The 14,517-nt window shown below is 39.5% G+C and overlaps 2 protein-coding genes across 11 annotated transcripts in view; both read left to right on the top strand.

Moving 5' to 3' along the window:
* LOC110305860 (ATP-binding cassette sub-family A member 6) overlaps window positions 1-2,610 on the top strand; it is a 73,292-nt gene extending 70,682 nt beyond the window's left edge. For all 6 annotated transcript variants that reach the window (XM_029484193.1, XM_029484194.1, XM_029484191.1 and 3 more), the window contains one exon: window positions 88-2,610. In XM_029484193.1, coding sequence (XP_029340053.1) covers window positions 88-174 — 87 coding nt within the window. In that variant the 3' untranslated portion in view covers window positions 175-2,610. The remainder of the gene's footprint in view (window positions 1-87) is intronic.
* Window positions 2,611-7,885: 5,275 nt separating this feature from the next.
* Window positions 7,886-14,517, top strand: part of LOC110304955 (ATP-binding cassette sub-family A member 9) — a 70,432-nt gene continuing 63,800 nt past the window's right edge. For 2 of the 5 annotated variants that reach the window (XM_029484019.1, XM_021176662.2), the window contains exons 1-3: window positions 7,886-8,156; window positions 10,038-10,183; window positions 12,699-12,906. In XM_029484019.1, coding sequence (XP_029339879.1) covers window positions 10,088-10,183; window positions 12,699-12,906 — 304 coding nt within the window. In that variant the 5' untranslated portion in view covers window positions 7,886-8,156; window positions 10,038-10,087. Of the gene's footprint in view, window positions 8,276-9,205; window positions 9,247-10,037; window positions 10,184-12,698; window positions 12,907-14,517 lie in introns of all 5 variants that reach the window. The other 3 variants (XM_029484018.1, XM_029484016.1, XM_029484017.1) reach the window with 3 other exon arrangements.

Raw genomic sequence — 14,517 nt, 5'->3', positions numbered from 1 at the left:
GTATGAAAGGAGTGTGCATTTTCCACATCCCTCTGGAGGGCCATCCAACAGCTCAGTAATTGCTTTCCTACTTTACCCCCTACTTAGGTAATTTTGGAGCTTTCGAAGGAACAGGAGCTGGGAGCTGTTTATGAAGAAGCTGATGTGACCCTGGGAAGGAGACTCCTCAGATGAACTGTAAAGACTCAGACCTGATCATTCGGCTATCCCACAAACTTGTTTTGTACAGTAGTGAACAGAATTAATAGTCTCAAAGATGTTTTCATGTTAACATTAGACATATTTTATCTGTTCAGTCAACATCAAAATAAAATTTACAATTATTCACGTCTCAAAACTTAGAGGCTATAAGGAATTATAAACTACTTGTAAAAGTCACCCAGAACCAGGCCAACTGACTACTGTAGAGACAAAACTACAAACTCAGTTTTAAAAAGAAATTAGTTTGTAACATTGTACTGGCTGGTTTTGTGTGTCAACTTGACACAAGCTGGAGTTATCACAGAGAAAGGAGCCTCCCTTGACGAAATGCCTCCATGAGATCCAGCTGTGGGCATTTTTTCAATTAGTGATCAAGTGGGGAGGGCCCCTTGTGGGTGGTGCCATCCCTGGGCTGTTAGTCTTGGGCGCTATAAGAAAGCAAGCTGAGCAAGGCAGGGGAAGCAAGCTTCTTGATCCTGATGTTTTGTGCAGGAATAGAAACCCTAAGACAAACAATTATCAGAACTTTTACTTGCAGAAACATATGAGGAATGTCCTCAGAGCCCTTTTCTGCCATACATGGGCTCCTGCACACATATGTGCATAGATAGACACTCATGTATAAATAAAATAAATAGGCTTTAAAAAGAATATTTGTATAATAGAAAATATAAATTAAATAATGCTTTACAAAAGAGCCCCTATAGTTCTTCCTTCATACAAAAATTCAATTGTTTGCTTTCCTTAATCCAGTTTTGTAGAGTTGTTACCATATATGGTATACATATTTCCTAACTATATACTTATATTTACTTTTGTTACATCGAAATTTTTTTTGCTTTCAAAGTTAAAGTAATGTTGAAGCATTATATATTTGCATTTAAATTTGTGTTGTTAATATTCTTTGTTCATTTACTTTTGTGTTTTAATCTCTTTACTACCCATTTACAGGATTTATATGTAATGAACTAGTTTAGGGGCGTGTTTCGCAGTTGAACTCCACTATCTCAAGGTTGATCTGGTCGAGAGGCAAACATTTCAAGGGATGCTATGAGTTGAAAATTTCTTACCTGATAGGTGACAGGTCAAGGTCAAATCAAGGCTCATTAAAACTACTGCATTAAATTACCTTTGGGCTTTTTATATAAGGTGCATTGGAAAAATAGTGAATTGTATGCCAGGAATTAAGTCCCATATCCAAGCTATCTAATTATGCATGGACCGACATTTCAAAATCTGAAACACTTCAGCCTGTACTACCACGATAGCCAGAGGTTCTATCTGCATTTCTATGGTAAATAATCAATAGTTACTGCTGAGGAGATAACAGTCCCTTTTAAGAGTTTCTATAGGTTTCAAAGCCATGGTTTTCTTGCTCCGAGAAACACAATGGACTTTCAGATTCCTTGTAAATAAAGAAATGCTGACTTCCAAGCTGCCTACTTTCCAGAGCTAAAGGGGTTAAATTTTAATTATTATGAGTTTTAAGTTAATGAAGACTTATATTTAAATCCCTACCTGGGACTACCGTCTAACACGTCGGACACCACAGTTCCAAAACTTATCAATACCATGGCCTCAGCTCCAACTGTAAGATTTAGAGAGGATTTAGGCATGATCATGTCTTTCCCCTCCAAGTAGCATTTTTTATATTTTAGCTCTCTGTTATACCACCTACCTTCCCACAAATTAGTCACCATCATCATGATTCTGTGCATCAATATTTATTTTTTTACAAAAGGATTCATAGAGCATGAAGCTACTTCCTTTCAAGGGAAAGTGTTAGTCGTTCCTTCAGAGATCACCATAAAAGACAAAAATCTCAGGATTTTTTTTTTCTGACAATATATTGCTCACTCTACCCTTACAAGATAATTATATTTCAGCTGGCTTATCAATCAGCATGTGTACTTGTCTTTCATGGTTTATCAGTTTTGGTAGCCAATATTTCTATCAGCCCACTATTTTCAGTTGTTAGGTGAACTTTTTATTGATTAGCTTTTATGATTTCATCCACATAATGTATAATGTATGTTAGTCATCTACGAGTATAGTGTATATTGATCATGCACATGTTTAATATGTGTTGATTGTACATGCATAATACATGTATATCATTCATGTGTATAAAGTATATTGATCATCCATGTGTATAATGTATGTTGACCATCCACGTGTATAATGTATGTCAATCATGTACCTGTAGAATGTATGTTGATCATGCACGTGTATAATATATGTTGATCATGCATGTGTATAATGTATGTTGATCATCCATGCATATAATATATGTCTATCATTCATGTGTATAATGTATGTTGATTATCCATGTGTATAATGTATCTCGATCATGAACATGTAGAATGTATGTTGATTATCCATGTGTATAATGTATGTTGGTCATGCTAACTCTCATTGCCTTCTCTTCTTGTAGACTTCCCATCCCACTGGACTCTTTCTGCTTCCGGCTTAGTTCCCGTGTGTGTGTGTGTGTTTGTGTGTGTGTGTTTGTGTGTGTGTTTGCCACTGAGTTTAAATTGGGTTATATTATATGAATGGGCAAAGACAGCAGTTGTTGACCTCAGCATGGGCAATTTATCAGTGGCTACATTGAAAAACAGGCTTACCATCTGTCTAGATTGTTTTGTTTTGTTTGTTTTTGTTAATTTGATACAAGTTTCAAGTTAGGGATTGTTATGGGAGGGCCCAATCCACTGTGGCAGGTCTTATCTCTGAGAAGGTGGTCTTGGATGGTATAAGAAAGCAGGCTGTGCAAGCCATGGGGAGCAAGCCAGCAAGCACCATCTCTCTGTGACCTCTGCTCTAGTTCCTGCCTCCAGGTTCCTGCCTAGATTTTTTTTTTTTTTTTTTTTTTGGTTTTTCAAGACAGGGTTTCTCTGTATAGCTCTGGCTGTCCTGGAACTTACTTTATAGACCAGGCTTGCCTCGAACTCAGAAATCTGCCTGCTTCTGCCTCCCGACTGCCTAGAATTCTTGCCCTGACTTCCCTCGGTGACAGAGTATGTTTTGAAAATTGTAAGATGAAATAAAACCTTTCCTCCCAAGTTGATTTGGTCATGGTGTTTTATCATAGATATAGAAACTCAAACTAACATACCCTCCTCCAGCTGCCATCACTTCCAGGGAGGGGTAAAGGCTTTCAAGAGTCTACCCCTCCCAACTCAGATTCCTTAATATATATTGTTTTGATGCATCACTTCAGAGACAAATTTCACTTTCATGCAAAGTAGCACCACTGGCCTCAGCAGGATATTTTACCAGACGTGAGAGCTCTTATCACCAGTACATTTCAAATCACTTTCATTTCTAGAAATTATTTCTGGAGACTTTATTTCTAGAAACCTATTATTTCTGGCATTAACACATTTCTGAATTGCTTACCACACTTATTGCTATTATTGCTATTGTTATTTTTTTCTATTTCACACAGAGAAGTCTCTCAGTTGAAATTATTACTTTGTAATTAAACATCTATGTTTTAATTTTTAATAAAGGTTATCATACAATATATTTGTTCATAATATTTCCTCTCCTCTGCTACTCTCCCAATTTCATATCCTTTTTCTTAAACCTTAAACCTAAACCCAAACAGAAATCACACACACACACACACACACACACACACACACACACACACAGGAAATGGAGTTACCATATAATGGGGGAAACAATGTTGACTAGACTTCTTGTGCTATCAAATAAAATGCCTAGAATCCAAATGCCCAGTCAAATAAAACATTATAGATCCTTACCAGTACTCTGGGCTACCCCACCCCACCCCCTTCCACAACCTGATTGTAAGACCCTATTGTGGAAGAGACCACAGAGTTATGCCCTCAAACATGGGGGAATCAGAATGGCTTGACTAGAGGCTCTACCACTGCTGAGTAGCATCCTTCAGCTTTCACTGGCCCTCCCTTGTGTCTCCCCTCTGCGAGGCAGAATTATTATCACATTTCTTCTATGATATATATCCATGTCCCATTTAAAACCCAAGGCTTCGTTACTTGATTTCTCCCATATTTATGTTTCCACTATAATGATAATCTATACCCCATTCTTAAATAAATAATTATTTAAATATAAGAGTATACTATATCTGTCTTCAGACACACCAGAATAGGGCTTCGGATCCCATTGCAGATGGTTGTGAGCCACCATGTGGTTGCTCGGAATTGAACTCAGGACCTCTGAAGAGCAATCAATGTTCTTAACCACTGAGACTTCTCTCCAGCCCTGCTTACTCGATTTAAAATCCAACACTTGGTGTGTTTCTTGATTTCTTCTATATTTTTCATCTCCCTCTTTACTGCTCCTTCAAGTTTTGTCTTAAAAAAAAGCCAAAACCAAGCTACACTTGGTGCCTCTTACCTCTTATTACAACCCTGGGGAGGGTGAGACAGGAAAACTGGTATAAGTTTGAGGCTAGGTCATTTAGTAGGAGCCTACACTTAACAACAACAACACACAAAGAGCTTTCTCTTGACCCAAAACTACTTGATTTTAGCTGCCACCCAAGTCTTTCATAACCATACTGCTAGAAAGCAAAGGATACTATTTTCTTTTGTTTTTCCATCTCATATTCTTCACTCTACTTTTAAACTTAAAACACATATCCTGAGCAACTTTTATATCCCAGGCTGTATGTGAAGTACAATTCAAATTCTTTGCTTATTTTAAAAAAGGTACTGTAAATCCAGGTCCCTTGCAACAGTAGCCAGCACTCTTACCCCATCTCTTCAGTTCCCTATATGGATTATTTATTATTATCTGTATTTAAAAAATATTTTTTATGTACATTTGTGTTTTGCCTACATGTATATCTATGTAAGGGAGCTAGCTCCCCTGGAACAAGAGTTATGGACAGTTGTGAGCTGCCATGTGGGTGCTGGGAATTGACCCTGGGGCCTCTGGAAGAGCAGTGGCTCTTAACCACTGAGCCATCAGTCCAACCTCTATTATCTGGATCTCTACACTATGTGGCAAGGGTACGCCCAGTTTATAAAGAAATGAGTTGTACTTAGTATCCACTCTATGCCACAACGGCACCTGACAGTGGTGTGCGGCCCTCACAGGATTAGAGTAAAGAGGCTTTCTAGAGGCAGAGGTGATCCAGTTAGGGTTAACTCTAGGAAACAGAGGGCATAAATGTAACAGTACAGTTACAGCTCCGTGTGACTGAAGTTGTAGACAAGGCGAGGGAAGGGTGGACAGAGAAGCAGAACCAGATTGCATAAAGACTCGTGTGTTTTCAGTGTAAGTAGGCCACCATCAAACCATCCCAGAGAGGACCATAACACAAAGCAGCAGAAGGAGACTGTGTGCCACAATAGGCATAGTTTGAGTAAAGGAGACCTCAAAGCCCACCCCCACAGCCATACACTTCTTCCAACAAGGCCACACCTACTTCAACAAGGCCACACCTACTCTAACAAGGCCACACCTACTCTGACAAGGCTACACCTACTCCAGCAAGGCCACACCTACTCCAATAGTGCCTCCTCTATGGGTCAAGCACTCAAACACATGAGTCTGCTGAGGCCATACCTATTCAATCCACCACACCTATTATAAATGTATACAAAGATTTATTTATTTTCATTTTATATGCGTGGGTGTTTTGCCTAAATGTCTCTAGGTGACATACATGCCATGCCCATAGAGGCCAGAAGAGAGTATCAGATGTCCCTGGAACTGTCACGAGTGATGGGAGCCAAATCCAGTTCTCTGTTAGAGCAGACCGTGCCCTTAGGAACTTAGCTATCTTATATATTATGTTTTTAAGAAACAATATATCACAGGGTCCACAATGAAGGAGTTAGAGAAAGGACCCAAGGATCTGAAGGGGTTTGCAGCCCCATAGGAGGAACATCAATATGAACTAACCAGTAACCCCAAAGCTCCTTGGGACTAAACCACCAATCAAAGAAAACACATGATGGGACTTGTGGCTCTAGCTGCATTTGTAGCAGAGGATGGCCTAGTCGGTCATCAGTGGGAGGAGAGGCCCTAGGTCAAGTGAAGGTTCTGTGCCCCAGTATAAGGGAATGCCAGGGCCAGGAATGGGAGTGGGTGGGTTGGTGAGCAGGGGGAGGGGGCAGGGAGGAGGGGATTTTCGGAGGGGAAACTAGGAAAGGGGATAACATTTGAAATGTAAATAAAGAAAGTATCTAATAAAAAAATAAGGAAAGAAAAAAGAAAAAAGTCACCCACACATATCACATAAGCCTATATGTTAATTCCTTCTATGTTTAAACATCATTGTTGCAATCTGCTTTCTGCCATTTTAGTCTCATGATTATTTTCTAATTAAAAAAGACTATTGCAAATGAAAAAAAAAAAAGAAACAATGTATCTTTAAGGCGGATATCAGACAAAACCTATGTGTCTGCAGTTCTCCTGGGTCCAAGGAAAGAGGAAATTTATTCATTACTAAGAAATAAGACTATCTCTAAATTAGAGTGTCGGTGCAGAAAATGTTAGCAGTGTTATTAAATGTGCTAATATGCATTCCACCGAAGGCAGAAGACATACAGAAACAATCAGAGAACTTGTTACAGATTATGAGTTCAATATGCTCGTACAGACTTGGAAAAGTCATTTCTGGATCTAATATAATTAGCAAATGGGTAAATAGGCTTGAGACTATTGAAGGGATATTTAATATCTGTGTGATGCTTTGCCTTCCATGTGCACATATATCCATGATGTGGTCATTTTTTGCTCTAAACACTTGATAACACGGCAAACAGGACATATCGAAAACGAGTAAGGCTGGATACAGAGCAACTTGCTTCCTGGGACCGGAGGTTAACATTAATATAACAATCTCTTCCTCCCTTTTCTCCCTCTCTCTTTCTCTCTTCCTCCTTCTGCCCCACCTCTCACTTTTGGAGCCAGGTACATAGCAAATGTGTATGCATTCAGATAAAGTCCAGAAGACAGCTTTGGCCCTTGGCTATTATCCTTAGAAATATTGTCCGTGTCCACCCACCTCCTTAGAGACAAGGTCTCCTATTGGTCTGGACCACAAAGCTCACTAATAAGGCTAGACGGGTTAGCAGCCAGCTCCAGGGATCCTCCTGTCTCCCCCGTGCCGCCCTCCCCGCCCCCCCCGCCCCCCCCCCCGCATCACTGAGAATTTATCCCCCAAGCCAACATCCCTGACATTTTTAGTGGTATCTGGGAATCGAACTCAGTTCCTTATGCATGCCAGGTTAGTGCTTTCCTTGGTGAGCAGTCCCCCCAGGCTGAGAATACAATCTCTCTGTCAATATTATGCTTTCTATCATAAGAACTACGGTGCAGGCAGCATGCACGCAGTGCTACTGAGGTATGGGTAAAAATTCAGGTATGGGTAAAAATTACACTGAAAACAGCCACATTGCTTCATTGCCACGTGTAGATTCAGCTTTTAAAAAAAAATCCAGGAGAGGCTTTGAGATAGCGTCTGATCCCACTTGTATGTTTGCTTCTGTAATTTAGGAAGTTCTTTTCTGCTCCATCTTCTCTGAGCTGGCCTGTATACTATTTTTGTTTAAAGTACTCTTGAGAATCCACTCTCCTGTTGGGGGTTTAATCCAAACCTGGGGGGGGGGGGAATTAAAGCCTAGCTTCTTCCTGGTTTGATAGTTGCTAACGTTTCAATATGTCAAGCCAACCATCTGCAACCACAGGATCCCTGCTGAGGCACTGGCGGGAGGCAGAGAAAGGAAAAACAGCGGAGGAGTGTGAGCAGAGCTTTTGGCAGCCAGTCTGAACCCTCAGAAGAATTCTCTTCAGAAACCGGAGTAAAACAGAACCAACCGTCCACGATAAGGAAAATCAAAACCAAGATGTAGCAGTGACGACTCGAAAGAAGAAACGTGACTTCTCCTCCGGGACAAAGATCTGTGGATGAACTTTTCGAAGATTCTTGCTTCAGCTTCCTCAGAGTGAGTTTACCTCTAAATTGTGGTTGCTAGCACTTCAATAGACAAGCAGAGACAGAAGCAGAGACAGAAAAAGTGTGTCAAACATTCCGGAGAAAGTCACCAAGTGTAGGAAGTTACTAGTAAGTTGTTTTGATTTTTTCAAGTCTTTGAGTATTTTATACTGGGTGGCTGAATAGTAGTTAGAAATCTAAGAACTTTTGGTTTTACCCCATGGCTAAAGCATTTTGCATAAACAGCACATATCACAGAACAGGCAAGTGGGTAAGTGGAAAGGAATGTAGCTTGCTTGCCTCTTGCTGTTTTTGAAGTTATTTGGATTGCTCTGTGTGTGTGTGTGTGTGTGTGTGTGTGTGTGTGTTCAGTTTTACTGCCAGAGGAATGTCAACATCAGGATGCCAGATTTTATGAATTCTGAGTTGTTTTAACCAACTTTGAGAGCATTTGAGAAAACACTCAACTGACCCTCTCTATCATAGTAAATATATAAGAAGATCTGACTCTTGCGATGCACGCGTTCTCTGAGTAATGTGAATACCATCTGATTGGGACGTGACTGGTTTGTAACAACCAGTTTATTACTTTTAAATCATGCAATTTGCTATTCAGAGCAATTTATGCTAGCTAGGTATTTTATCCTTCTAGAGAAAAATGCATTTTACAAGAACATGTGTAATGTTACAATGTTAATGTCTTAACAGCCAGGAACAAATGATTTAATGCATGGCAATTAGATTATATAATCACACTTATTTATTAATATTTTCCTACATGTATATTCTTAATTATCTAAGAAAGAAGAGTTGCCACTTGGAAAATATATCTTTATGCTTTTAGATACCAAGGCTTGCCACAGTATCAGTTTCTTAGTTGGAAATATAGTTTAGTATACATTGCAGTGTCCAACTGTTACAGCTTGGAGATCAATTATATAGTTGGTAACAATATTTATATATCTATATAGCTGGTAGCTAGAAGAAATATGAAATTATCCAGAATTTCTATTTTTTTCTCCCTTGGATTTATAAATTGACCTGTGGTATTTTTTTTAGTGGTTTTCCCAAGAGTTTTTCAAACTTCAATTATAAAAGAGGTGAGTTAACCATGGTTTTGAGTTCCTGACATACAAAGCTCCTCTCTCTTTTTTTGTTGTTGTTTATTTAATTTGACTTATAACTCCCATTTCATATCTGACCTCCATCCTTATTTCCCACAAATGATAATGACAATTATAACTAATGATAATCTTTTTAAAATTGTATTTGATAATGATCGTTTTTATTCCAGGATGTATTTAGAAACATGTATTGCTCATAGTGTGAATTCATATAAATTATACTGTTATTCAAGTTTTTTTTTAAAAACCTGATTTAATTGACACCATATTCTTAAAGATTTCTTAGGTTGAGCATTGGGTATCAATGCAACGCTTCTAATTCCTACAGAGTGACATTTGTAAAAATGCACTCTCTAACGCCCTGCCAGCATGATCTATGTGTGCAAGCATCTTAGTACAGGTCCCTGAGTATGGATACAGACCCAGAAGCAGCAGTGACTGACTGTTGGAATTCTGCTGAGTAGCCATCAATAATTAGTAGTAACTAACTTAATGGGCAGGGTACACAACCTATACAAATCTCTGAGAGCTTGGCTGCATCAGCATGTGACATTGTTAAAGTCTCCGAGAAGTCACTCCATCGAAGAACAGACTCTCTTTCAATTATTTCTCCTTTTTAATTTCTTCAATAGATTTGCCAACTTCTCTTTCCCCCCTTTCTTCCCTCTGTTTTCTATGTGTGGCATCCTTCCTCTCTAGGCACGGAACTAGGACCAGTTGTTAAGCTGTTTCTTTCTGGTTTGATTGCACAACATTTTCTATTTCAGACTTTCACATCCACTTCCTTGATGTCCTTTAACAAAACAAACAAGTCAAAATGAGGAAGAGACACTTGAGACTGGGTCAGCAAATGTGGGCTCTCCTCTGCAAGAACTGGCTCAGAAAGTTCAGGATGAGAAGAGAGACCCTCCTGGTATGGTTCCGCATCTGCGTGTTCTCGTAGTTAGTAAAAGGAAAAAAAGATATCTTCTCAGTGATACCAAGATAATTGTTAACCAGTGCTTTTTAATATGTCACAGATATAACTAACAGGCTTGAACTTTTCAAGTCCTGGGCTTTGCCACTATTTTATTTCAAACAAAAACTTTAAATATGTAACATTATATATCTTCCTAGAAAATTTTTTTCAAAGAACTCATATTGAGAAATGCCCTGTAAAATGAAGCTGTGTCTTTATACTACAGAGTTAATAATTAACATCTGGGTTAATTAGGGTCTCATGAAGGCACAGACACTGAAGTTTAGGGCAACATCAAAGAGGCTAACTTCAGTCCATAATTACTTCAGAATGTAACCCAAGGGTAAAAACAAAACAACAACAACAAAAAAAAAAACCCACCATAAAAACCTTTTGCAGTGACCTACTATTGGAAGTCTCCCATTTTTCTGTATTTACATGCCCCAAAACAATCCTCAGGACTATATGTGACATCAACAAGAAAAATATCCATTCACTGAGGTTTACACCAGTGTGAATTTTCAAACACCAAAGGAAGCAAACTTAATGTTTAGACATTATACACCAGGAAAAATATATCAGGAAAAAGTGATTTTTAAGGAAAGGGCTTTAGCTTAAATATATACAGTGCTGAAGGGCATGAGCGTGAAACAAAATGGATACTTTGGAAATATTTATTGCATCTTACCCCAAATATATGAAGGGACGATAAGCACAAAATGAGAAATTGTAATCATTTCTAAATAGTAATAGATTACAATGATGTAGGTGGTATATCTGCTAAGTGCACACACTGGTGTGTGCAACAATATCCTGTTGATTTTTCTTCATGTTTGGAAATATTCAATCTATGTGGTTTCATTTAAAAAAAAGGGGGGGGCCATGTAAGCAAGACGGGGCTTGTTTAACCACTCTACAAAGCAGACGTCTATTGAAATATCATGTCGTATACTGTAAACTGATATAATGTCTGTCCTTTAGAAATCAGGCACATACATAATTAAAGATGCCATAAAAATGTAATCGTTTTTATAAAGATAATGGCATTTTGCTGGGGGAGGGGGAAACACTCACCACAAAGAAATCATAAAACTGTAGAAAGATACACTGATCACTGAACAGTGCATACATGAATCAAGATGTCACGCTGCACATGATAAAGGTGTGCAAAAATCACATATCAATCAACAATTATATGGTGGCTACAAGGTCAATCTGAAAGGAATAATGCGCCTATAAACAAATGGAAATAAATGACATTCCGGGCCTTTATTGTATGGCTTCTCTTTTTGTCATAATGATTAGATATGCTTTCTGCAGAATTCCCGATGGCCATAAATCAAACCACTCATTAAAAGAGTCAGCAAATTAATTTTCAGTTCTACAAACAGTGTGTGTGTGTTTATCCAAGAAGTATTTGATGAGTGTTTAGATTGTCAGTGAATTAAAACACAAGAACTTTATGCATAAACCATGGACATGCAATCAACACAGAAGCTGAGAACCAATTTCAAGAATTGTTGTGCTGGGCTCCAAACACATTCTTTTGTGTTTCCAACTCCCAGATACAGTAACTATAGTTTAAAGAAGTTTACAATTATTACTTTGAAAAACAAATTTTCATTTATTTTATATATAGGAGTCTACTGTAGCTCTCCTTAGACACACCAATAGAGGGCATTACTGATCCCATTACAGATGGTTGTGAGTCACCACGTGGTTGCTGGGAATTGAACCCAGGACATCTGGAAGATCAGTCAGTGCTCTGAACCACTGAGCCCCCTCTCCAGCTCCTAAAATTATTTTTGATGAGCATTATTTTGCTGCTTCTCCCATGCACAAGCAGCTGAAGAACAAAGTAAGAGCTTGCTTCTGTTGATAGATGTTCCTACCCATCCCAAGCCAACTTCCTTTTCAGATACGGATGGATGAGTGGCCCATTCACGCAGCCATGGGATATCTGAAGAGCCTGAAGAGACTCTCTTTAGACTTAACCAGTACTCTACCTTGCATATTTAAATAAGAAAGCGTTTTCAGTTTTAAATGGAACTGCTGTCACAACCCTGTCTTGGTGGACCATGCACATGTAACAAAATGCACAGAAGAAAGAACAGAAGTAGGGGCTGAAGAGATGGTTCAGTCATTAAGAACCGGCTGTCCTGCAGAGGACCTGGATTTGGTTCCCAGCACTGGTGCGGTTGCTTAGAGACAATATGGTGACTACAGCTCTAGTGGCTCTGACACCCTCTTCTGTCCACTGTAGGCACCAGGCGCGCACATCCAGGAGGCCACACCACGTATGCACATAAATGAAATGGATCTTTAGAGAACAAAAGTAGAGTCAATTACCTAAAAGTGGAGAAACTTAAATGGAATGCAAGCTATACAACAGGATGAAGTTGTTTAAGTTGCTTGTGGTAGAAAACCTCCTGACTTTCTTCTTCTTTCCGTTCATTTCATTACTATATAGGAATGGCTTTTCTCACTTCTTCTAATATTGTTTGTATATCAATTATCCTCCAATTTGCATCAAGTTCATGACGCTCCTGAAATGTCTGTGGTGGATCTGGGACGTGTTGATAAGTTTAACGATTCTAATTATATGATGGTGTTTGCTCCTGAGTCCGAAGCCACCCATGAGATAATGACCAAAGTGGCCTCAGCTCCATTCATGAAAGGTATGCTCTGTGGGACTTCAGGAACTCGTTTCCTTACCTTCAACGTACACACATTCATTTTAGGATTCTCGTGAGGAAACAAAAATGTGTTGAATGTTGACATTTCTAGAGCTGCTTCACGAGATTGTTGGATCTGATGTTCTGAGGGAAAGAAGCATATCTTGCTCAAGTAATCTGGTTGAGCAATTGTACACCAAAGAGTGGTTAATATTCACCATAAAGCATATCAGGATAAGATGAGTCCGGGAAAAGATGTGTGGTTTGGGGTAGATGCTGGAGATCCTTCACTGGCAGCGGCAGTGTGACTGTGTGATGGTTTGTATATTCTTGGACTAGGGAGTGGCACCATTTAGAGGCGTGGCCTTGTTGGAATAGGTGTGACCTGATTGGAGGGAGGTGTGTCACTGTGGGTGTGGGCTTAAGACTCTCACCCCAGTTGCCTGGAAGTCAATCTTCCACTAGCAGCCCTTGGATGAAGACGTAGAACTCTCAGCTCTGCCTGCACCATGACGGCCTGGATGCTGCCATGCTCCCACCTTGATGATAATAGACTGACTGAACCTCTGAACCTGTAAGCTAGCCCCAATTAAATTTTTTGTTGTAAGACTTGCCATGGTCATGGTGTCTGTTCACAGCAGTAAAACCCTAACTAAGACAGGCTGTAATATCCCAAATACATTAAAATCCAGGGAGAAAATGAGTGGCATCGGAAATACCCACTGGCAGTGCTCATCATAAAAGCAGATGACAGAGAGTTCCCGTCATTTCACCATGTAAGGGATAGTGGAAGAAGCTCTTGCAGCCCACAGACTAACATGGCATCTTTCTGCAGGGTTGGTGTAATAGCAAAGAGGCCAGGTGATATGGGAGAGAGTTCGAGGAGACTCCCATGAGATCTAATGACAGCAGCTAAAAGAGTTTTTAATAGTTGTACTGGCAGGATAGTCCTAAAATGTTGTCCTTAGGTGTCAGGAGTATAAGCTAGGAGAGAGCAAATAGATACCCAGGGAGTAGCCTCCTCTCTCCCTGTGACCTTGAAACCAAGGAGTCTCAGTGTGGAAGGAAGGTGAGGCAAAGGTCTAGGCTAGGAATTTTATGGGGTGAGAGTTCCTGTCTTTCCAGATAGCATGGAAATCACCAGTGCTGACAGGTCAAGGGATGTGGCAACTGACTTAGCATAAACGGGGCTCCTGCTCACGTGAGGACCCAAATTCCAACAAATAGATATTTTAAGCCCACAATTTCAGGATGAGGAGGAAAGAAATATTTAACCATTTTTTAAAAATTGAACATCAATAAAAATGGGCTCTTATAATGAAATTTTGTGAATTAAGAGGAAATAGCACCATGAACCCTATGTGACCTATGCTATTATTACACAACCAAATAAACAATAAAATTATTATTTTATAAAAGTTTTCCACTAGCAAGTAAGGAGGAGGAGGGGATAGAGGGAAGAAGAAGAGGAGGAGGAGGGAGAAGAGGAGGAGGAGGGAGAAGAGGAGGAGGAGGAGAAGAAGGAGAAGGAGAAGGAGAAGGAGAAGGAGAAGGAGAAGGAGAAGGAGAAGGAGAAGGAGAAGGAGAAGGAGAAGGAGAAGGAGAAGAAGAAGA

Source organism: Mus caroli, chromosome 11, assembly GCF_900094665.2.
Source record: "Mus caroli chromosome 11, CAROLI_EIJ_v1.1, whole genome shotgun sequence".
Classification (NCBI taxonomy): Eukaryota; Metazoa; Chordata; class Mammalia; order Rodentia; family Muridae; genus Mus; species Mus caroli.
The sequence above is the reverse complement of the archived record's forward strand: the minus strand, read 5'-3'. Positions and strand labels throughout refer to the sequence as shown.